The sequence below is a fragment of the Gorilla gorilla genome, chromosome 1, assembly GCF_029281585.2.
Source record: "Gorilla gorilla gorilla isolate KB3781 chromosome 1, NHGRI_mGorGor1-v2.1_pri, whole genome shotgun sequence".
Lineage (NCBI taxonomy): Eukaryota > Metazoa > Chordata > Mammalia > Primates > Hominidae > Gorilla > Gorilla gorilla.
The window spans coordinates 79,540,107-79,562,378 of record NC_073224.2 but is presented as its reverse complement, the minus strand read 5'-3'; the positions used below and the strand labels follow the sequence as shown (position 1 = coordinate 79,562,378).

At 43.6% G+C, this 22,272-nt stretch overlaps 1 protein-coding gene across 3 annotated transcripts in view; it reads left to right on the top strand.

Moving 5' to 3' along the window:
• The window catches only part of BRINP2 (BMP/retinoic acid inducible neural specific 2), a 114,405-nt gene that overhangs the window by 48,642 nt on the left and 43,491 nt on the right, over window positions 1–22,272 (top strand). For all 3 annotated transcript variants that reach the window (XM_004027953.5, XM_019027031.3, XM_055377943.2), the window contains one exon: window positions 10,225–10,569. In XM_004027953.5, coding sequence (XP_004028002.1) covers window positions 10,301–10,569 — 269 coding nt within the window. In that variant the 5' untranslated portion in view covers window positions 10,225–10,300. The remainder of the gene's footprint in view (window positions 1–10,224; window positions 10,570–22,272) is intronic.

Genomic DNA, 22,272 nt, shown 5'->3' with positions numbered 1-22,272 from the left:
GGTCACAGCTGCATCTGTAACATCTCAGGAGCTCTGTGCTGTTTAGCACAGCTCAGGGCATTATCATTTTACATTCTGGTTTGTGCCAAGGTCCAAATAGGGCAGAGCTTGGGCTAAAAGTTCAGATTCAATGACAGGCCTGGCAGAAAGCCAAGAGCAAGAGTAACATTGAGGGCTGCAGGTCATAATGGAGAGTTGCTTATCAGCCCCACCTCAGTTTTTCAGCCTACATAGTGATGAGCAATTTCTCTGTGATTGGCTTGGGTTTATTTTGGCTTCCCGGGCCTTAAACCACCCTATGTATATACAGAGACTCAGCTGGGAAGTGAGCTGGGGCTTAAGCAACAGAAGCCAGTCTGCTGGGAGGAGGCAGGGACAGAGAAGGGTCTCTCTCTGGAGTACGAAAGCAGCTGTCAACAAGGGATTGAAGTAGATGACTAAGCCAGCTTCAGTAGCTAGATCCAGGGAGATGGGCAGGCCGTGCCCAGGGGCAGGGCCAAATGGTTTGATTCAGGCAATCTTGGTAACAGGAGGTCCAATGGCTAGAATATATAAAGAGGAAATCTAAGAGAGGGTACAGTCCAGAAGCAGGTAAAAGGGCAGGAAATTCCTGGGGGCCTATCTATCTACAGCAGGAAATGGGGGAGTGGAGAGCAGGAGGCACAGAAGCCAAAAAGGGTGTGGCATAATTTGGATATTTGTTCCCACCCAAATCTCATGTTGAAATCCCCATTGTAGGTAGGGTGTGGTGGGAGGTATTTGGATCACAGGGGCAGATCCCTCATGAATGGCTTGGGTCATTCCTTTGGTGATAAGTGAGCTCTCACTCTGAATTCACGCCTATCTGTGGTTTCAAAGTGTGCAGTACCTCCCCCACCTCTCTCTCTCTCTCTTGCTCCTGCTTTTGCCATGTGATGTGCCTGTACCCCCTTCACCTTCTGCCATGATTATAAGTTTTCTGAGGCCTCTCTAGAAGTAGAGCAGATGGGAGCACCACACTTCCTCTAAAGCCTCTGGAACCATGAGCCAATTAAACCCTTTTCTTTAATCAATTACCCAGTCTTGGGTGTTTCTTTGTAGCAATGCAATAACGGCCTAATGCAGGGTACAAGCCCCTTACACCTTAGATGGACATGCGGAGACTGGGCAGAAAGGAAGCGGATGAGGAACCTGGGCACAGGCTCAGTTGGGTTTGGGGATATGAGGGAAGAGCACTGTAACTCAAGGGCATGCAAGAAACCAGGAATTGTGGATTGGCCCATGGTGGAGGAGTACGCCTAACCTATGGTTTTTGAGACAGCACAGGTGAAATACCACTGCGTTCTTGTGAGGCCATGCTGACAGGCCATCTAAACAGGAGCCACACAGCTTCCAAAAAAGCAGCATGCTTATCTAAGCTGGAAAAATGATTTTAGGTGAATCCTGCTTGTGTACTTCAAGATTTTAGACTTTTCTTCAATCTTGCAATTTTTAAAATGAAAATGACCCAGAGGAATCTAGGATAACCTCATGTGAATATAGCTACCTTATTCAAGTCTGTAGCTGTTAGATTTATAGGTCATGTAAATAGTATTAAGGACTCCCCTTGGGAGAACATTATTGGCTTCTCTGTTCCTGAGTTTTCTTCTCTGTACAATGGGCATAATAACAGCATCAGCCTTACAGGGGTTTGTGCATAGTAAATAACGCATGGAAAGTGTTTAGATTGATGTTTGGTACACAGTAACTAATATGTAAACATAATTAGAGGTGATTATAATGGCAACTCTGGGACTCATGGGTTTTGAATTTTGAAAATTTTACCATTGACACACATAAAACAGAGACAGACAAGCTCTAGGCTTAGTGTTAAGAGACCCAAGTTCAAGTCCTCACTTTTCCCCAAACCAGTGGTGGGTCTTTAAATAACGTATTGCACTTCTGTGACTGAAAGTTTTCTCACTTATGATACAATGTGACATGAATTTTATCACTGGATCCCATCAGAATGTTGCATCAAAATCTCCTGGGAGGTTTTTAAAAAATATTCCAAATTATAAAAATATACCCCAGCCCCATATCTCAGTTATTTCCCTCTTTCCTCCCTTCCCTATTTCCATTCCACTCCCCACCTTCCCCACATACACCACATATGCTCCAGGCTGCTGAGAACCACTGGGCCAGGTAATCTCCATGATCCCATCCCTTCTCCCCAGTTCGAGGACATGATCAGGTGGAAATTAACCAGGGAACAGAGGCTGTAGGAAGCCAAAGCAACCACATAATCAATGCACACAGCTTTGAAAGGCTTCTTGGAGAAAATGAGGCTAAAAGATGTGAGAGACCATAGTAGACTCACAGAGAGGAAAGGCAGGAGTGAGTACAATGGCAGGGCTCATAGCCAGACAACTGGGGAATCAAGTGACCACAGGATGAAGGTGAAAGGGCCCTGGGTTGAACCCATCACTACAGTCATCAGCTGCAGAGGACTAGGGATGGGGGACTGGTGAGGTTATTCAGAGTGACCTGGAGAAACCTCTAAAAGGCTAAAATGAGGACACATCTTTTAACAGAAATCTTACCTTTTCAAGCTTCAGTTTTCTCACCTGTAAACAACAACAAAACAAACAAACAAAAACTAAGATTGGATGAGTCTATGAACTGTTTTTGGACTCTTTTTAGTGCTAATAACCACTGTTGGAGCAATGGAAAAAATAATGGTGAACACACAGCACTCACCATGGGCCAGACACCTTTTTTTCTTTTTCTTTTCTTTTCGAGATGGCGTCTCACTCTATTGCCCAGGCTGGAGTGCAATGGCACGATCTGGGCTCACTGCAACCTCCACCTCTCAGGTTCAAGTGATCCTCCTGCCTCAGCCTCCCGAGTGGCTGGGATTACAGGCACCTGCCATCATGCCCAGCTAATTTTTATATTTTTAGAAGAGACAGGGTTTCACCAGGTTGGCCAGGCTGGTCTCAAACTCCTGGCCTCAGGTGATCCACCCACCTCAACCTCCCAAAGTGCTGGGATTACAGGCGTGAGCCACTGTGCCTGGTCAGGCCAGACACCTTTTAAAGGCTTTACAAATATTAACTCTTTTAATCCTCACAATCCTATGGAGTAGCACTATTATTGTTATCTCAAAAAAAAAAAAAAAAAAAAGAAAAAGAAAAAGAACAAACAAAAAAACAGATGAGGGACCTGAGGCAAAAGTGTTGGAACCAACCAAGGAAGGTAGGCAGCCAGATTCTGCAGTCTGTTCTCAAAACCACTCCACTTTGGAACAGCCGATCAGGGGAGCTCAGTGACTGGAAGTGGAAGGCAGATTGGTTCTCAGGGCCGCAAGGGGTGGCTGGGGTTTCTTAATGATGGAGGAGGATGGAAATGGTTTTGAGGAAGGTTGATCTGCAAGGAGATGAAGTTTTAAAGGCTTTGGGATGAGCGACTTTTTATTTAGAAGTACTATTTGATCAGCAGTGCCATCTTTCTATTTGCTAGCGATCCCCCTGACTGGAAGGGAGGCTCCGGAGTAGAAGGGTCTCCCTGGTCTGCACATTCGGCCCCTGGCTTTATCGCTCAGGGCTCTGGGCAAGCCTGTCAGTTAGTTTGTCTCACCAAGGAAAGCACCAAGGACACCCGGCAGGCGAGTATGAAGCCTCAGCAACTGACAGATGAATCTGCCCTTGTTAAGTGAAGGGCTGGTTATCACACAGAGAGACCTATAAATTTGGGGCCTCAGAGGAGGGAGCCTACTAGGTCTAATGTCACTAAAGCTATACATGTGTGTGAGTGCTGTGTGTTTTTGTGTCTGTGTACCTTTTAAGCTCATTACAGGATCCTAAGTCCTATGTTTTGTTCCTGCCCTATGAAAGCAAAGGCTGGGTCCGTCTTGTTCATGAGATTTACTCCCATCCCTTGGGACAGTCCTTGTGCATAGACATTACTTAATAACTGATTGACTGTTTGATGAACAGAGGCAAGTGAGGTTAAGGAGAGCTGAGTTATAGGTCTCAGAGTCAGAATATGCGAGTTTCACTTCTGTTTTATTGTGGAGTGATCTCCAGAGGGTCTCTTTGGCTCTCTCAGCCTCCTCTTTTAAAGTTCTTAAATTAATGTAAGAATATTTAGTAAACAGTAATTATGATTAGCTCTTACCTTTGCATAAATAATTATTAATATTATTAACCTGATTCTATACAGTGAGGATATCTATACCCTCACTGATTTTAAGTCATTCCTGACCAGCAGTGGGGAAATGCATCACCTATTGCTTGCCAGTTCCATGCCAGTCCTGAGGGTGACACTGAAGGTCGAATCCTGGAGCCTGGGGAGGGCAGTGACAAAATGTGTCACCCCTGCTCGGGTTCAAATGGGAGAATTATGGACCTGATGAGGCTCTACAAAATGAAACCAAAAGCACCATGGTTAGTCTCTGTTGAAGTTGACAGCTTATTGCAACAAGAGGGAAGAATAAAAGCCACAGATCTGAGCTGATAGCACCCCCACATCCACCCTTGCTCTTAAGAATGTCCTGTCATCTCTCCTATCTACCCTCCCTTTCTTGTAAAAACAGGAGGTTTTGCATCAAGATATTGCGGATGACAAGAACAAATAACAATTTCTGTGATTTTTTTTTTAACAACTGACACCCTCAGATTTATTCAAGAAAACATCTCCTCAACAGAGTTGGCCAATTAACCACTTATATGGCTTGAAAACTTATTTAATGTCACTGCCTAATCACTTTATGAAATGTCACTGCTCCAGCAGGCAAAAATTCCTGCTTTATATCCTGCTTCTTTTATGTTTCAGTCCCTTTCTGAAACACAGAGCTTCCTTCCAAAGAAGACTAAAATCATAATGCCTCTCCCCTTACATATGTGCCCCTTATATTTGCATAGAATTATGGAATTTCAGCAGCAGGTGGGACCACCTGACCTCATAAATTATTTAACCGATGATACAGTGAAGGTCCCAGAGGGAAGTGACTTGCCTGAGGGAGCCAACTTGTAAGCGGCAAAGGCTCCTTTTTTTTTTTTTAATAGCTGTAAGTCATATAACTGATGCTGTGAGGTATAAATACTATGGGATCTAGGATAGGTAGACCTCAATCTACCACTGAAATCTGTGACCTCGTGCAATTTAATTATCCATTTCTGGCCTCTGCATTCTCATCTGTTAAAAAGAGTGATTTTATTGTTTGTGCTTCATAAGCAGTAACTACCTCACAAATATGAAATGACATATTGGTATTTATTAATGATAATTAACATTAACAATCTTGTTACCTACAATATTACTCTCATACCTATTTTACCTTTTCTCCAGGCCTATAACCATAGCTTAGCCATATCCTTAACTCCCCAAGATATAACCCCTCCTTGGCAATAATTTTCAATGAAGAAATATCTATCTCAATTGCCAAGATCTGGTACACCAGCAGCTAGTGCCTCAAATCCTGAGTGTGTCATCTTTTGACATGCCTAGCATAAATGGATATTAAAAACAACAGGAGGATGCAAAAAAATTCCCAAGAAGTCCTCAGCTGGGTAATAATCTGAGAGTGGTAGAGGCACGATTCCTATAAGCTCTACCATTTGAAGACTGCACTGCTTACTTCTCATGTGACTTCATCTATATATGATTTTTTCCATTGACAAAGCTGTGACCCATTTACTCCATGGCTTAAAGAACAGATTTGAGCTGATGCAGTTAACAAAGGAAAACCCATGACTTGGTTTACCTTTACGTTTTCTGCAAAGCTAATTTATTATTTCTTTAGATGTAAAACCGTCTTAAGTGTGGTCTAAGTAAGTGAAATGATTTGGCTTTCACTAGTAAATTTATAATTCTTTTCATAAAGGAACTCACTTAGCCATTACTTTAATATCCTAGCATATAACATGGAGGCTTACTTATGCAGTCAGCTTCAGGACAAGAAGGAAAAACTGAAGCACGATGGGGAAGGTACTAACTATTTTATTTTGCTGCTTATTAGCAGTTCCACCAGAAGTTGTGAGGATTTAGACAGTTAAAATTTGCTTGACAGGTTGCTGCAGCAAAATTTCTAGTGATATTATTTGTGGAGCATAAACAGGAAATGGCCAAAAGCTGTTCCCCTTAAAAAGCCTGATTGTAACACAACTGTCAATGCAGCAACTATTTTGTCCTTTTTTAAAAGGTGAAGGAACATGTTCTAGGAATTTTTTTAAAAGAAAGTTTTGAAACCTGTTTAAAACTTCTCTTTCTTAAAAAGAGATTTCTTAGTCAAAATGTCTTCAGATCCTGAGAAAAATCAGTGAAGCGGAAACCATATGATTCCAAGGCCAGGTTTTTGAGAGGAGCAGTCAGCACTGAATTCAGGCATTCTTGCTGTGCTCAGCAGACTTGGCCCGGCAATCAGAACTGTTTGATTCTAAAGCTGATGCTCCTATAACCAGGCAGGTTCTAGCACACTGTGAGTTCTGAAAAAGCATAATTACAAACAAAGAATAACAAGAAGCACCCGTTGACTTAATATAGCTTTCTTCTCTCAAAGAGCACACAGGTTTTTCACATGTGTGCTCTCACCTGTCCTTAGAAAACCCTCTCCTGCTAGGTGAGGGGGTGACGACACCACCATATTGCAACACAGGAGATCAGTGCACCAAGGGGTGAAGTAGCTGGGCCAAGGACACATGTTTTCAGTAGCTCACAATGACCCCACAATGAAATGCATGGAATTGATTCATCAAATATTTTTGAAACCCACTTATGGTCTCTGACCTTAAGGGGTCCATAAACTAGGCAGGCAGGGTGTGATGTGACTCAGCTGAGTTAGGGAAGATTATCAGTCCCATTCTGCTCAAGAAATTGCCACACTGGCTTCTTCTCATGCAGAGAATAACAGCTGGTCTTCAGGGAGCATGAAGAACCCCAACTAGGCCAGGCCTTTTGCAGAATGGGAGAGCCTACAGTTATCTTTTATGTGTCTGCATTATTTTTGTATTGCTGTGCAACAGATTACCACAAACTTAATGGCATAAAACAATACAAAAGCATTATCTCAGTCTCTGTGGGTCAGGAGCATGGGTACAGGTTAACTGGGTCCTCTGCTCAGGGTGTCACCAGACTGAAATCCAGGTGCTAGACAGGGAAGCAGTCCTTATGCAAGGCTCTGGATCCTCTTTCAATGTCACATGGTTACTGGCAGAATTTGTTTTCTTAAGGTCGTATGACTGAGGTTCCCATTTTCTTGCTAGCTGTTGGCTAGCAATTGCTCTCAGATTCCAGAGCCCATCTATAATTCATAGCCATGTGGCCCCCATAAGCAGTTCACCATATGGCTGTTTGCTACTCCCCAGGCAAGCAGAAGCTTGATGCTTCACTGTCTTCTAAAGGCTCACCTGAGTAAGTCAGTTCCACCCCGGGTATTGCTCAAGGTTATTCAGAAACCTTTGTCCTCACTGCCACCACCATGATCTAAAATATTATCTGCCATCTGGACTTTCAATGCACTCTGCAGTCATCGAATCGTAACTCAAATTCAACTGATTAGCAACCAGATCATGGGAGTGACATCCCATCACACTCACAGGTCCTGCCCATACTCAAGGGGAGGGGATCATATAGGGCATGCACAGAAGGGTGTGGGGATCTTGGTCATTTGGGAATTCTGTGTTCCAGCGTCTTCCCACCCGCATCCACGCATTTCCACCTTGCTGTGTTGGCTGCCTTGGCCTCCAGTATCAGGTAGCTGCAGTCTTCGAAAGGAATATTTCCCCATCCCTTTTGTCATTATGCCTTTAAACAAAATAGAACAATACTTTATAAAAGGAATTAATTGCTAATGTTAGAATTTCAGGTAATGTAATGAGCACGTGCTTTTGTATTGTCAATGCTTAGTGGAGTGTCTGGCACTTAGGAGCCCTCAATTTATGTTTCTTCAATAAATGAATATGTGAATGATTACATGAGAAATATTTTGGGCATCCTCATCAGATTGCATCCATATAAAAAATGCCTACACCCTCTATGTACAAAGCCGATTCCTCTTTTTAGTTTCAAAAGAGATTTTTTTTCATGGTAATGCATGCTTATTATAAAACATTTGAGGATTTTCCTTCTTTCTATGATTTTATTTTTTATATTTAACTTTTTATTCCAACTGGAACTAATTTTCCAATATTAGGTATAAAATATTCCATCCTCCATGCAATTAGTCTCTGATGCTTTTTTTCATATACTAAGTTCTAATATATAAAAAGGTTTATTTCTGAGCTATCTATTCTATTGCATTGATCTGCTGTCCAATTTGTGTGCCAGTATCATCTGTTTTAATTATTGGAATTTTATCATGTTTGAAGATCTGGTAGGGCAGGAGCTGCCTCGTTATTCTTTCTTCTTTCAGCCCCCACCTCTAGTTCATTAAGCGAGGGTCTGTCTTACCGCCTGCTCTAGTTCCTTAGGCTGTACTACGTTCTTTATCAAGGTCTGGACACGGAGCCAGACCTAGGCTCGTATTCTACTTCTACAGCCTCTTAGCTCAACTATTCTGGGTCTCAATAAAATATAAACATACTAATAATGGCTATTTAACAAACTTTCTGTGAGCACTGTGGTAACTTCTAAGAGCTGTCCAGCACATGGGAGGTGGTCAATATCCACCAGCTGGTGTGAAGGAATGACGCTGAACGTCCAGCCACTCAAGCTGTGTCCTCCATCCTTCTAAGCAGGGGTTGCAACTCTTCTGAAAGCATCCTGTACGAATGGTGAGGCACGGATCTCTCAGACTCAGGCCAACCTTTAGGCTGGGAGAGTTCCAGAATTAATGTTTGTTTCCAGCCTCTGTGCAGCCCCTTTGGGATTCACACTGATCCGATGGAAGTCAGGTGGTTTTCTGAACTGGAGCCAGCCCAGAGTGCCCTGGGGGACTCTGGCAGGGGGCGTAAATCAAGTACTGAAGTCCACATTGTCTGCCCTTACCAGAGTCTGGGACTGCCAGGGAATTAACACTCCTTGCCTCATCCCCAGGGGGCCTGTCTCTGGGCTTTGGCAGTCAGAGAATGTTCTCAAGCCATGAAATACAGGTGCTGGAGGTTGGAGGTCATTCTGGCACACACCAAATTGGTGCTGACAAGGGGAGATGGGCAGATTCTGACAGCATGTGCTGGGAATTAAAGATTGAGGAAATGATCACAATTCCAAGAAGCCCCACAGTACTGAACGGTCCCGTGCATTTGCCCAGAGATTTAAAAAGGTGACTCGCTGTTCTCAGACCAAAGAGTAGGCACTGGAAATCAGAGACCTGTGATGAGTCACAAAGCAGCCAGGAATTTTGAAGGCCAGAATCTTACTACTTTCTTGGCATCTTCCGTCTAACTCAGAGAGGGCAGGGCAGGCACTCATTCATTCCTTCAAGAACGGTGTGTGAAGGTCTGCTCTCAGGAGCTGGTATAGAAAGATACAGCAGTTATTGCTCAGCCCTGCCCCTCATGGTGCTCTCAAGCTGCATGGTGAGGTGAGAGGATTATGGATATCCTTGAGAGCATGATCCACTCCGATGACGCTATATGCAATATCTGAGTACCCCATTCCAACTCCATCCCACATGACCTTCAATAAAAGAGTGGATCAGATGTTCAAGGCTGGAAGAGGTCTTAGAAATTAACTCTTCAAGGCTGTCTATACACTAAACCCAGAGAAGGAAGTGATTGCCCACAGTCACTCAGCTTCACAGCAGCAACGGAAGGAACTTCAGTACTTTTCTACCTCACAATTCTCCACCAGAAAAATGGGTTGCTTCTCACCTTACATCAAACCTCGAGAGGCAGCCCACAGTCTGAGGCAACTGCAGAAACAGATTGAGCATTTTTGGAAGAGGAAGACAGAAATGGATGGTGTAGAGTGAGTCAAGGTAGGATGCACGGACACAACATAACATAAGGGTTAAGAGTCAGATCCCCTGAGTTCAAACTCTGGTTTTACCACTTAATAGCTGTGTGAACTTAAGCAACTTTCTTAAGTTTCTCTCTAAGCCTCATCTTCTTATCTGTGAAATCATGGCAATAGTGTTTCCTCACAGGTTGGTTTTAAGGATTAAATGAAATGATGTACCTCAAGCACTTAGCTAAATGCCGAGAACGAAGTTATGTTACTAGCATAAAGGATTTCCGGAATGGGCCCAACCCAATTATGTGTGATGCTCACAGGCCCATGGGGTAACAGGGTGCTCAAATGACAATGCGTTTTGTACTTTTCTAGCTCTGAGCCCTGGAGGAGCAGCACGGAGCGGGAGAGCGTGGCGAGAGAATGAAGAAACCAACCGCCCGGGAGAAGCATGAGGTGGCAGTGTGGCACTCTGTTTAGAGGGCTTAGGCCGGTGGTGGCCCCATGGACAGCCCTGCTGGCACTGGGCCTGCCTGGCTGGGTGTTGGCTGTCTCAGCCACGGCGGCTGCTGTGGTCCCCGAGCAGCATGCCTCCGTAGCTGGGCAGCATCCCCTGGACTGGCTGCTCACAGACCGGGGCCCCTTCCACCGTGCTCAGGAGTATGCTGACTTCATGGAGCGGTACCGCCAGGGTTTCACCACCAGGTACAGGATTTATAGGTAAGTGGGGGCCTCCACTGAGACAGGGGCTTCCCTAAGAACCCAACCTGCACAGGCCCTGCTGGTGTGCTGGCCCAAACCCCTAAGCAGGCTGGAATGCCCTCAAACTGAGCTAGAGGTGAAAGCTGGAGGAACACCAGGCAGGGAAAATAAGCCTACCATGTTAGTTTTTAAAAAAAGAAAGAAGAAAACACACACAGGCTGGAAAACCTGCTGATGCCTCCTGGGGAACTTAGCAAAAGGGTTTCTATTTATAGGTTGTGCTGCTTATAAATTGAGGACAAATCAGGCAGCATGGAGTCAGCGTGTGGCCCAGGCTGCCATAGGAGGTCAGAGTCGAATGCTGGGGCCAGGTTTTAACTAATGGGTTAGTTAATTTCATGAGTTGTAATTACTTAAACATGCAAACAAAGGAAGGGCAGCTCCAGCTCCTGCCTTAGAGGTCTGGGGAGCCCTGCAGGGTCAGGAACAAACCTGTCCTTACCCTTGTCAACACCCCAGGCTCCGCAGGCCTTGTGGGAAAAAGGGGTTAGGCCCTTTAGGCCCATCCCCAGAAGCATCAGAGCTGAAAGTCAGACTCCTGAGACCTGCCTAATCCATCATCAGGTGGAATAAGCCAGGCACATATTCCTGGCTGCTGGACCTGCACTTCAAAAATAGAGTGCTCCTCCACGTGCTCACCTCCAGGGCTCCCACAGTGCACCAGTGAACTCAAAATTCTCTTTGATCCCTCTGTCCACTTGCCCCCTTGCCATTTTTCCCCTTACCTGTATCTTTAGATAACCCTGGGAGCCTTGCTGATTTTGTTTCTTTGTTCAAAGATACTTATTTTCTAATTAAAATTAGTTTTTCATGCAAAAAGAAAAAACATGAAAAAGCACAAAAGGAAACAGAAACACAAAACCATCCATTCTTTTGGCAACTAAAGTTTCCTGTTGTTAACATATTGGCATATGCATTTCTAGTCATATGAACACACTAATGTTTTTGGACCTCTTGCTAGATTTATCAACTTGCATGCCTTATATAAAGTAACTCCAACCCTATGTTGGAAGAACAGTTATTCTCCCCATTTTACAGATGGGGAAATTGAGGCCCAAAGAAGTTAAGCAACTTGCTGAAGGGCACAAAGCTAGTGAATAGTGGAGCCAGGATTAGCTCGCAAGTAGGCAGATTGCAGAGTCTGGGTTCTGAAAATATATTTAGAGACATTTTCTTTTTTCTGGGAGTTCTTTTTTAACATCTGCAGTAACGAGGCAACCAGTTTAGATTAGTAAGGGGTCGCAGAAGTACTGTTTTAAGAGTATTCAGTACAGTGTCAGAAGATTCCCAAATGGTAAAACGGTGGCCATTTATAGAGGCCATTCACCTGCTTCAAAATTCCCACACTTGGGCGCAGACAAAGGAGCAAGGTCAGAGATATTTGAGGGGCTGGTACTTTGTGGACCCAGAGATTCATAGAAACAAAATCCTACTCTTAGGAATCACCTACCCAGCTCTCCTTTCAGGCCATTTTTCTCCCACTGTGCTTAGATGCAGTCTGGTCCTGGAAGAGACTGAAGTTCACACTCCCTGCTTTGGTGACTCTGGCCCTTGCCATCTTCCAAGGGCCACGGCAGAAATTCACATAGCATCACCGAAGCAGAGAGCACCAACTCAGGCTGGGAGGGGCTGAGTTTACACCTGCTCAGGTAAAAGCAGATGAGTAGAAGAGGAACAGAGTAGAGGGTTAACTCAGCTGTCAGTAAACACCTAAGAATCTCAAAGATGCCTCCCTACACTTTCTAGATGGCAAATTCAGGGTGGCCTTCCCTTTATTAAAGAATTTTTTTCAATCTTTCAAAAAAATCAGAAAATCCACTCTAGAATGTGCTTAAGCAGAGAATCCCTCCAGTCCAGTAAAATAAGATTTAATTTACCTTAGACTTTTTAGTTTATCCCAAATCTCACAGAAGCACTGTTATCACCAAAAATAATTTTTAAAAAGTGTATTGGAATTGAAGTCAGGCTGGGAGTCCTAACACCACTCTCCACTTCAAGGAGCTGTAGAAACTAGAGGGAACAAACTCTCAGCTTCCTTATCCCCTCAGGAGAGTTTTCTTCCGGACAGCCTGGTAGCCACTTAGCGCCTGGGCGGCAGCTCTGAGTTGGCCCACGGGGAGTGTCTGTAATCATTTCTGCACCATCAACTGTTCTATCAGTTGGTAATGGTTTTCTGATCATTTAATGTGACAAGCTCTTACACTGTGCCATTCTGTTTCTCTGGGGTCAGTTATTGCACATGAACCTGTACTTGAGGAAACAGTAACCAGTCATTCTGACAGGAGTGTAGTATTCTGATTTGTGACCTTTTGGTGGGGCAGAGAGAGGATAGTCACACACCGCTGCTTCAGGAGCATTCCTCGAGTTTTGCCTTTAGTGATGAAGCAAAATGGTGGCTCATGGGCACTTGTAGGGCTCTACATTATTCCAGTGGGAATTCATTTTTGTCCCTTCCCACTTTGTTTCTAGTGGCAATTTCCTCTGGCAAATTTAGGACCTTGCTGGATTGACTAAAGCAGGTCAAAGAAAACTGGTAAAACATACATCGACAGTCATCCTCAAATTTCTCTCCCATAATCCAGAAGAGTAGAAAGAGGAAAAAAAAAAAAAAACAACAGAGAATATCAGAAATGCATTGAAGGGGAAATACGGGGTCTCAAACAGAATTAATGTTTTGTTTCACCCTTTAAGGAAGCTTTTGGGGCATGGAAATCAGATAGTAGCCGCATGTGTCTTCCATTTATAAGCGGATGCACTGTGGTAGAGAATAATAAAACTATGATTCAAGGGGGTCAGTATATTTGGTGCAGAATCACTTGAAGGTTTCATAGTAAAGAGACCCTCCTTCTCTTCCACCTGTTGAACAGATCAAAACAATTGTACAGCAAGTTTCTAACATTAAACTACAAATTACACCTATTCTTATTAGGATGTTGGAGTATGCTCTAACTTTGAGATGACTAGTCATTCTAGAATAGCTGCAGCCTCTCTAATCACGGGCCTCCAGAGATTGTTGCTCTCTTCATTACAAATTTGTATTCATACAGACATAGGTGCTTAAGAATGAAGGTCCTGGAGCCAGGTGACCTGGGTTCTAATCCTGGAGCTGCAACTTTCTACCTGTATTAATATCGGGCAAATTACATAGTTTTCTTGTTCCTCAATTTTCCTATTTGTAAAGTGGGGACAGTAATAGTGCCTATCTAATGGATTAAGGTGAAAATTAAATGAAGTATTTGATGTAGGCACTTAGGATAGTGCTTAATAAATACTGCCAATTTTTATTAGGTTGTTCTCTAAAAATTAGCCTATGCAGGAAGGATAATGAGGTAAGAATCATAGGTGTTCTTTGCTTTAATGTCTGCTGAGGGCGTAGCATTCGACAGCCTATATTAGAAGGGGGAACACTGTTCTCTTGCTTTCCTTTTTAAAGCGTGTTAACCTTTACTCTTCAATTCATCTCTTTGCTGGGAGGGGAACTCAACTGAAGAATAATTGGATCTTCTCTGGGGCACACTCTTACTGGCCTTGTGGGCTACCAGAGGGAGCAAGATGGTTTCCAGCATATGTTAAAGTTGCCATAGGTCAAGCCCTTGTGTCTAAAGTTAAGGATGGCTCACTGAGCAGGCCTTTCTTAGGCATGTCCTCCAGTGGCCGGTGACTGCAGGCTCCTTTGTCCCAGGGATGAAAAGCATAGTCTTAGGATACACCATGAAGAGAACAGAGACAATATGCACTCTGGTTAAGCCCTCCTAGATAACAGGATGGGCTTGGGCATTTCACCCAATTTTTGAACAATCTTGTAAATTGAATATTGACCAACCTCTCAGCATGTCTTTGAGCCTTGTCAAAACAAGATCTGATCTATTAGCCTCCTTCTCAGATCCATCTCTTAATAGGCTCATGGTAAGAGCTAGAAGAACAGAGGTCCTGTCTCCAGTTCCATGTGTGACTTCCGGGCTCCCCATACCTTGCTCCACTCCATAGCCCCCACTGCAATAAACGCTTAGAGACCAACTTTTCACAGCAGCCTTACGATGGGCTACTAGGGTCTAAGGCATGTGAAATGCACTTGTTCAAGGTCAGAGAGGTAGCCAGTCACAGCCAGAAATAGCACTCAGGGCTCCTGACTTGAAGTCTCCTGCTCATTACTCTAGACCACGCCACCTCCCTTTGACTGGTAAGTGCATCTTCATCATAACACGCACCTAATCAGGCACCTAAATTGAGCTGATGCAAATGTAAATATGGTTTCTCGAAACAATCTAGTGGTGATGTTCCATTCTCTCTTTGCTACAAATCAAAGTAATGAGCAGTCTGTTTTTTTTTATTCCTTTTTTGTATTAAGATTTTAATAGAGAGATAATCATGGGATTGGACAAAATCCAAGCCACTATGATGAAACACTTAAAACTCGGAAAGAATACATTAACATTGAGAGAGAAAGTTGGAAATCAAATAGAACGATGAGTGGTTGGGAGGAAAGCAATGCTGAATGGAATTCCAAAATATTGACCTTAGTCATTATCACATCTATTTCTAGCTACCTCTTTTTGGAAAGGGATGGTCTGGGGATACATTAGAAGCCACATGTTAGAAGTCAAAACAAAATAGAATTAAATACATATCTTTATTGACTAAAAGGGACATCATAGTCTTATCATATTGTGGGATATGTATGCAGATTTGTAGAATGAAACTGAACACTAAGAAGCTGTAGGGCTACCAGGGATAGAATCAGGTGATTGGTGAATGAGGCAGTAAACAAGGCACCAGAGCAACAACCCTAAGAAAGAATATCTGGAATCCATCAGGATAAAAAAGAAGACTTGTCAATAGCTTAGACGTGAAGGAAGTGCTCACCCAATTTTTGGCAACCTTGTAAATTTTGCTGACCAACCTCACAGCATGCTCAAAGTGTAGTCTTTGGACCACCAGCATTAGCATCACCTGAGAGCTTATTAAAAATCCAGAACGTCAGGCCTCTCCCCAGACCTAAGGAATGAAAATCTGCATTTTAACAGGATCCCCAGGTGAACAAGATGGCATCAGAGCTTGAGGAGTACTGCACTTGTCTATACTAAGTATTTGGAGATGGAGAGGGGAGCAAAAATGAAGAGGGTGGAGAAGCACAGAACGTGTACTGGAAAGACAGCATCCCCCATGAGGCATTTGCAGCAGCGAGACTATTTACAGGAGGCATTGCAAATAAAATAAAATAGGAATCCAGAGCGGGTAAATCTAGGAGTTATTAGTGCCAAGACATATGAACTCATAAGAGTAGGTACCGCAGCTTGGAGAAAAGTTGAACAGCAGAAAAGGCTGGAGGGCCTAGAAGCAGCCTGTGGGTGCCTCCCGGGAGATGGGGAAGTGAGGAGGCAGATAGCAGCTGTGGAAGCAATCACAGGAGGAGCTCCAGAGCTGATTTATCATCCGGACCACGTCTCTCTGACTAACAAATACTGATTTGGATAAACAGCGAACCCTGGGAGAGGCACCATCTCCAATTAAGAGATCACAGTCCACATAAATAAATGGCAACCAAAGACAACTTCAGTCTGCCTGGGTAAATCCCAGTGATTTCCGAGGTGTGCATTACAGCCACTGAAGTAGAGAAAGGCTACATTATCACGCGGCTTCAGGGCTCCAGAAGGGAAGTTGTAGTTCTCAGGTGGATGGGAAAAAGGAAGGAGGTTAGCTCTTCCGCATAAACCACCAGGCCCAAAGTAAAATTGTTGATCTCTGAACTTTTCACCGGGTTTGCGTTTTGACCATGAGGGAGTTTCTTGACGTGGAAGGAGATGAAGGAACGGTATACAAACTGGTATTGTGATTTAAATTAGAGCAAAATTAGAGGCAATATGGCAACAATGAGCCTGCAGTTCTGGTTACAGGCACTATTTCTCAGTCCACAGGGGTGAGAAGGTAGGAGAGGGACAGAACAAAATGTTTAGAGGTTGCTTTAGCGAAGAGTCCAGTACTGCCTAAACACACAGGTCCTGTAACATAAATACCTAACCTAAATAGCAGACGCAGCACAAGGCATCTTAGGCCTTCCGCCCAAGGAATTTTAACCCAGAAGTATCTGGACGACGAGCCCAGCATGTCCTTATCTTTGGGCAGAATTCTATTTCCACTTCTGGCATAGAAACAACATACCACATCAGTGCAGCAGACCTATATGGAACCCTCTTATGTGCATACAAATAACTGAATAAAAAAGCATTCTGCTGTCTTGGAGCAAGGAGAAATTTTACATAAACAAACAACTATAATTCTAGAACATATATAGAGACATAGTCATTCATTCAACACCCATTTTTGAGGGCCAGCTTGGTGCTTATTATTGCACTAGATTCTGATAATAGACTATAAACAAGGTGGACAGGGTTCTTGATCTGATGGCACTCACAGATAAGTAAGCAAGTGCTAGATTGCTCTGCACAGAAAGGTCAAGGAAAGCTGGAATAAAAGGTAACACATAGGCAAAAACCGATGGATGACTGGAGATTCCAGGTGGAGGCTTGTGGAATGGTGGTGTAGATACAGGAGCAGTGTAACCAAAGTCATGGGAGCACTAGATGTGGTTTAGGAACTGAGCAGCCAGTCCCATGTCAAGAAGTGCATGGTGATGCCTCTCCTTTCCCTGTTCTTCCCCACTGGTTATTTATGCCATATTTTGTCTCTCTGAAATGCCAAAAGTGTCTCTTAGACACTGATTTCTTCCAGGGTGCAATTAAAAAAAAAAAAGACTCTCACCTGAAGAGGCATGTCATTTTCTAGCATTAGGGGTAAGTAAAATGAAGTAAAAATCACTGCATGTGTAGGGAAATTAGGACCAAAAGCAACTTCTTACATTTCTGCTTTGGAAAAATGAAGCGTGAATTCTCAACTGGTGAGGAGATGGTACATAGTACTTTAAGGTCCTGTTAGACTACTGGTTCAAATAAAAATTGACATCATTTATGCTCGAGCAATTGGATTCAGGGTAAGGTTACCACACCATATTTTGCACACTTGATCCTCTCTCAAGTATTTATGGAGCATCTCCTTCGTTCAATGCATTATTCTAGGCACTATAGCAGAATACGAAAGACAGACAAAACAGGATACTACTGATTTCTGGGAGATTAGCAGTCCAGTTTGAGTGACAGCATACACATCAGAAAACACATTGGGATGCATCACCTCAAATGCTAGAAAGAAGACATTTAATACATTCTCAGTGTTTGATGGACAGATTTGGTCTATGGATGCTGTGTCAGAATGAATTCTTAGGATGCCAGTCCCAAGCATCCCCAGGACACAATGGCTCTTGCCACACATTTTCCCATGTCTTTGGGGGCTATACCCAGGTTAGCCACCCTGGCTTGAGATAAGATTGCAAAGTTGATTTGTGAAGAGAAAATGTGAAAATAAAAATTTGGAAGAAATGAAGGGAGCATTCAGGATGGCCAAGGGGGGAAGGGAAGATCAGTTTTGTTTTCAGATGAGATTTGGTAAGAGATCTTGAGTCAGTCAGGCAGAGGAAAAGAGGATTAAATTTTGCTTCTAGAAATAATTAATTTTATTCATGAATGAATTGCTTCTTAGAGATGTGTGTGTGTGTAGAAAGGAGTGAGGTAGACTTCATCCAGAAACTGTCACGACACAGGTGCAGGCCGACAGGGACGCTGTCTAGTCATATGGTCTTTTTTTCTCTCTCTCTTTAAGAGAATAGCTTTTTCTAGGTCAAGGATTCTCAATATTTTTTTCTTTATTCAGCTTCTGCCACATTTCTCTCACCCCAGAGCTTCCCACATATCCCACAAGAAAAGCATTTCAATATATGGAGCTTAGAACAGTGAGTGGCACAGGGTGGGGTGTTTCTTCATTCAGCCCGTGTTTATCCAGGATTTGTATGTGTTGGCCACTCTACAAGGGCTGGGGACACACCCTGAAGGAGACAGAGCCCAGGCCTCAGAGAGTTCTGCTTTCCAGGAAGACCCACGTATGCAAAGGATTAGAAGTGGGCGAGGCCTGTGGTATAGTAAAAAGTCTGGGTGAGAGGAGCTTGGCTCCCATGCCAGTTACCATCTTCCCCTCTGGGAGTAGAAACAGCTGAGTCTGTTCACAAGGAACTGAAGATAAGTTGGGCTGCAGACGACAGCTTGGACCTGAGTCAGAGCTGGCAATGCCAGTCCTACAATCCTGCCTTTGCCCCAAACTAAAGTCAGCTGGGTTTGTCCATCAGATTGGTTTGCCTAATCCTAAGTGAAGCAACTAGAGAAGCCATCACTGGATTGTGGGGATGGGACAGGCCAGAAACCTCAGAGGGACAGCTCTGCCAAGTGAGCTGACTGTGAGGAGGGGGAGATGATGAGAAGCGTTTCCCATTGCAGGGCTTGAATGTCCAAGAGACAAGGGCCTTTTGTGAGCTGGGGTCTCAATCCATGAACTCTACACAGTATTGAGAAATATGGATGAAAACAGCAGGCTCTCGCCAATCTCCCCAATTCTCCCATGGGAAGAAAAGAGTAAAGTGACAAAGAAAATAGATGGTCTGAAAAAATAAAAAATAGTTGGTCAAAATTTATATTTAACTTAGGGAAAGAAAGCATTCTCTCTGTACTATGAGATATTAATGACATTAATGAATACTAGTAGCTAACATATGTTAAATGCTCATCATATGCACATTTTACTAAGTACTTTATTAACATTAATTAAAATTATCCCAGTAAGAACCCCACAAGGGTCTGCTATTTGTACACTTATATAACAGATGAGGACACTGAGTTTTAGAGGGTGTCACATAACTGATACGAGGAAGAGCCAGCACTCAACCAATAAGACAGGGAACCTGTCCATTAATGATAATTATTTAATGAAATAAATCACTGAGCCTGGGCTACTTAATGCTCTGAGAGAAACAGTGTCTCGGGTTGTCACTGGGGCTCTTTGTCCTTCTTTCTTTAGGCAGCCCGGTAGGTCTTTGAGATGCAGAAGACAGGCCTCAGAAGGCTGGAGGCTGACCCATTTCCCTCAAAGACCCTGTCATTCGTTCTCTCTTTCCACAAGAGTTTTCCATCTGTGCTTAGGCTCCGGGGAACCCTGAGTGGGAGGAAGCCACAGATGGATCTTCCTGAAACAATGCACCCACAGCAAATTCTGTATGTGTTGGTTGTGCACTGCTGGTGTGTTTCTACAAGGGTGCGATGTAAATCGAATTTCTGTAAATCGAATCCTCTCCTGGAGGAACACTTAACGCCATTGCCAAGATGCAATATCTTACTTCTTGCCTGGCCATGGCTTATAAAAATTCAGTGTTAAGTAAATCCCTACCACCTGACTTTAGAATTAGGTAGGTACTGATTTGTAAACACACATGTCCACTTGGAAATGTCTTATATTTCAGGGAGTGTTTTCATAAAGGCAGAAGAAACCTTTGGTGTTGCATGCAATCTCTGCTTATTGGTCTACTTTGTAAATTTGAATTTTCTTACAGTGATGAGATTGGTGTATGCTCTGTTACAGTCCCACTTGCCTTCACATTCACAGCACACTATGCACTCAGGTGAAGCAGTAAGAGAGACATAGAGGCTGAGGCCCCTGAGTATATTTTAAGATTTGTAGGTATAGCTGTGCACAGATTAGGGCTGTTATATGTTTTGGGGAAGATGCAGGAATCTGGCAGGGGTTCCCAGCCATGTCTTCTCCTCTGTACCTGTTTAATGCTCTATGATCCTGCCACCCTGCCAAGCTCTCCTCTGAGCCCAGAATTGTGCCTCTTTCCTCCTCCTCTGCAAAGAGCAAACAAGCTCTGGATGTGACAGTGAATCAGAGTGAGTAAGAAGTCTTACTGGCTGGTCAGGAGGCCTGATGGGAGAAAAATGAGGTAGCCAGAACCACTGCTCACCAAGTTCTTTGTTACGAGCCCCAGTGCCCTAGAGAATTCTCATTTTCCCTGTCTCCCAGGAAAGCCTCTGCCTCACTTGGGGACACACTGGTGACGAAGGAGGGATAGGAAGAAAGTCTCTTTGGGGAGTGAGTTCTCCTGGATCCACAGAGGCATGTAAACACCTAATGATCCCTTGATATGAGTTACATAGTTGGTTTATTAGTAACAGCGGTAAACTTTAGCATCATAAGCCAGCCTCTTGCTTGGCTGGTTCTGTGTGTGTTCTAAATTGTGAGTCTGATAAAGAGGGCATTACCCTTATTTGATCATTACGTGTTGCATACATGGGTTGGAATATTACACTGTACCCTATAAATGTACAATTATTATATGTTGATTAAAGAATAATTTTAAAACTTAAAATTCAATGAACCATCCTTAAATTAAAAAGAACAACACTAAAAAAGAGGAGTCGAGAGGAAAAGAGGCTGTGAGAGTCCCTGAATGTTGGCCTGGTTCATTGAGAAACTCAGGAACAAGTGGGACTCCATAAAAGAAATGTGACTGGAGGCTGAGAATACATTATTTTGTCTTCTGCAACCACTAGGATAGATGTGTGCATGTTGGTGCCTACATATCACAGTCAGGCTAGAAGATGAAATCTGAAAACCACAGGGCTTATTAGCCTGGGACAAGAGGCCAAAGCTACACAGTGTTTGGGTGTGGAAGGAAGCTTGACAATGTGGGACGGCAAATCAGGGCTAAGTGATGCCAGAATCTGTGAGTTAGAAGGAAACTTAACATCACTTATTTCCTAGCCAGTGAAGACAACCAGTCTGCAGACACTCAAGAAGGTGGTCAGTGGGTCGTAGCTTGAACAGTTCCAGCCATGAGGTTCACTGGAGCCAATTTTTTTTTTTTTTTTTTTTTTTTTGAGATGGAGTCTCGCTCTGTCACCCGGGCTGGAGTACAGTGGCGCAATCTCAGCTCACTGTAAACTCCGCCTCCCAGGTTCATGCCATTATCCTGCCTCAGCCTCCCAAGTAGCTGGGACTACAGGCACCCACCACCATGCCCGGCTAATTTTTTGTATTTTTAGTAGAGACCGGATTTCACCGTGTTAGCCAGGATGGTCTCAATCTCGTGACCTCATGATCCGCCCTCCTCGGCCTCCCAAAATGCTGGGATTACAGGCGTGAGCCATCGCGCCCGGACCACTGAAGCCAATTTTTATTCAGCAGCCTAAAACATTATGAAGATCTTTTGGAAATCGAATCATAGTCTTTCTTCCCATAACCTTCCCTTATTGGTCCTGATTTTGCTTTCTTTTATTTCTCTAGAATAAGTCTAACTGTCTCTTCCTCACAACAGGGCTCTAGATTTTGAAAACAGTTATTACTCTCCCCAATTCCTAGACTCGTTAGCACTTTGTAACTTCCTTCCAGAGGTTCTTTCCTCCTCCTTCCCCTCCTCTCGCATTCTCTTTCACAAGCTGTCCTTGTTTGTTTTTCCCCAACTCTCCCTTTTCCATCTTTCTTCATAAAGAAAATACATGAAATTTATTTTGACATAAGGTTTTCTTCCTAAACCAATTCTGACTCCTAGGGAGCTTGCTTGCTTGCTCACATTTCAAAGTACTCAAGAATTTTGTCATGGATCAATATCAGTTTTTCATTTTAGAGTTTCTCAGGTCAGGCATTTCCCTCTCCCCAGACTTCTTTGACTTCTTGCTTTCTGTGCCATTGTCGAAGACTAGCGACAGTGGTGCCAGGTCACAGGCA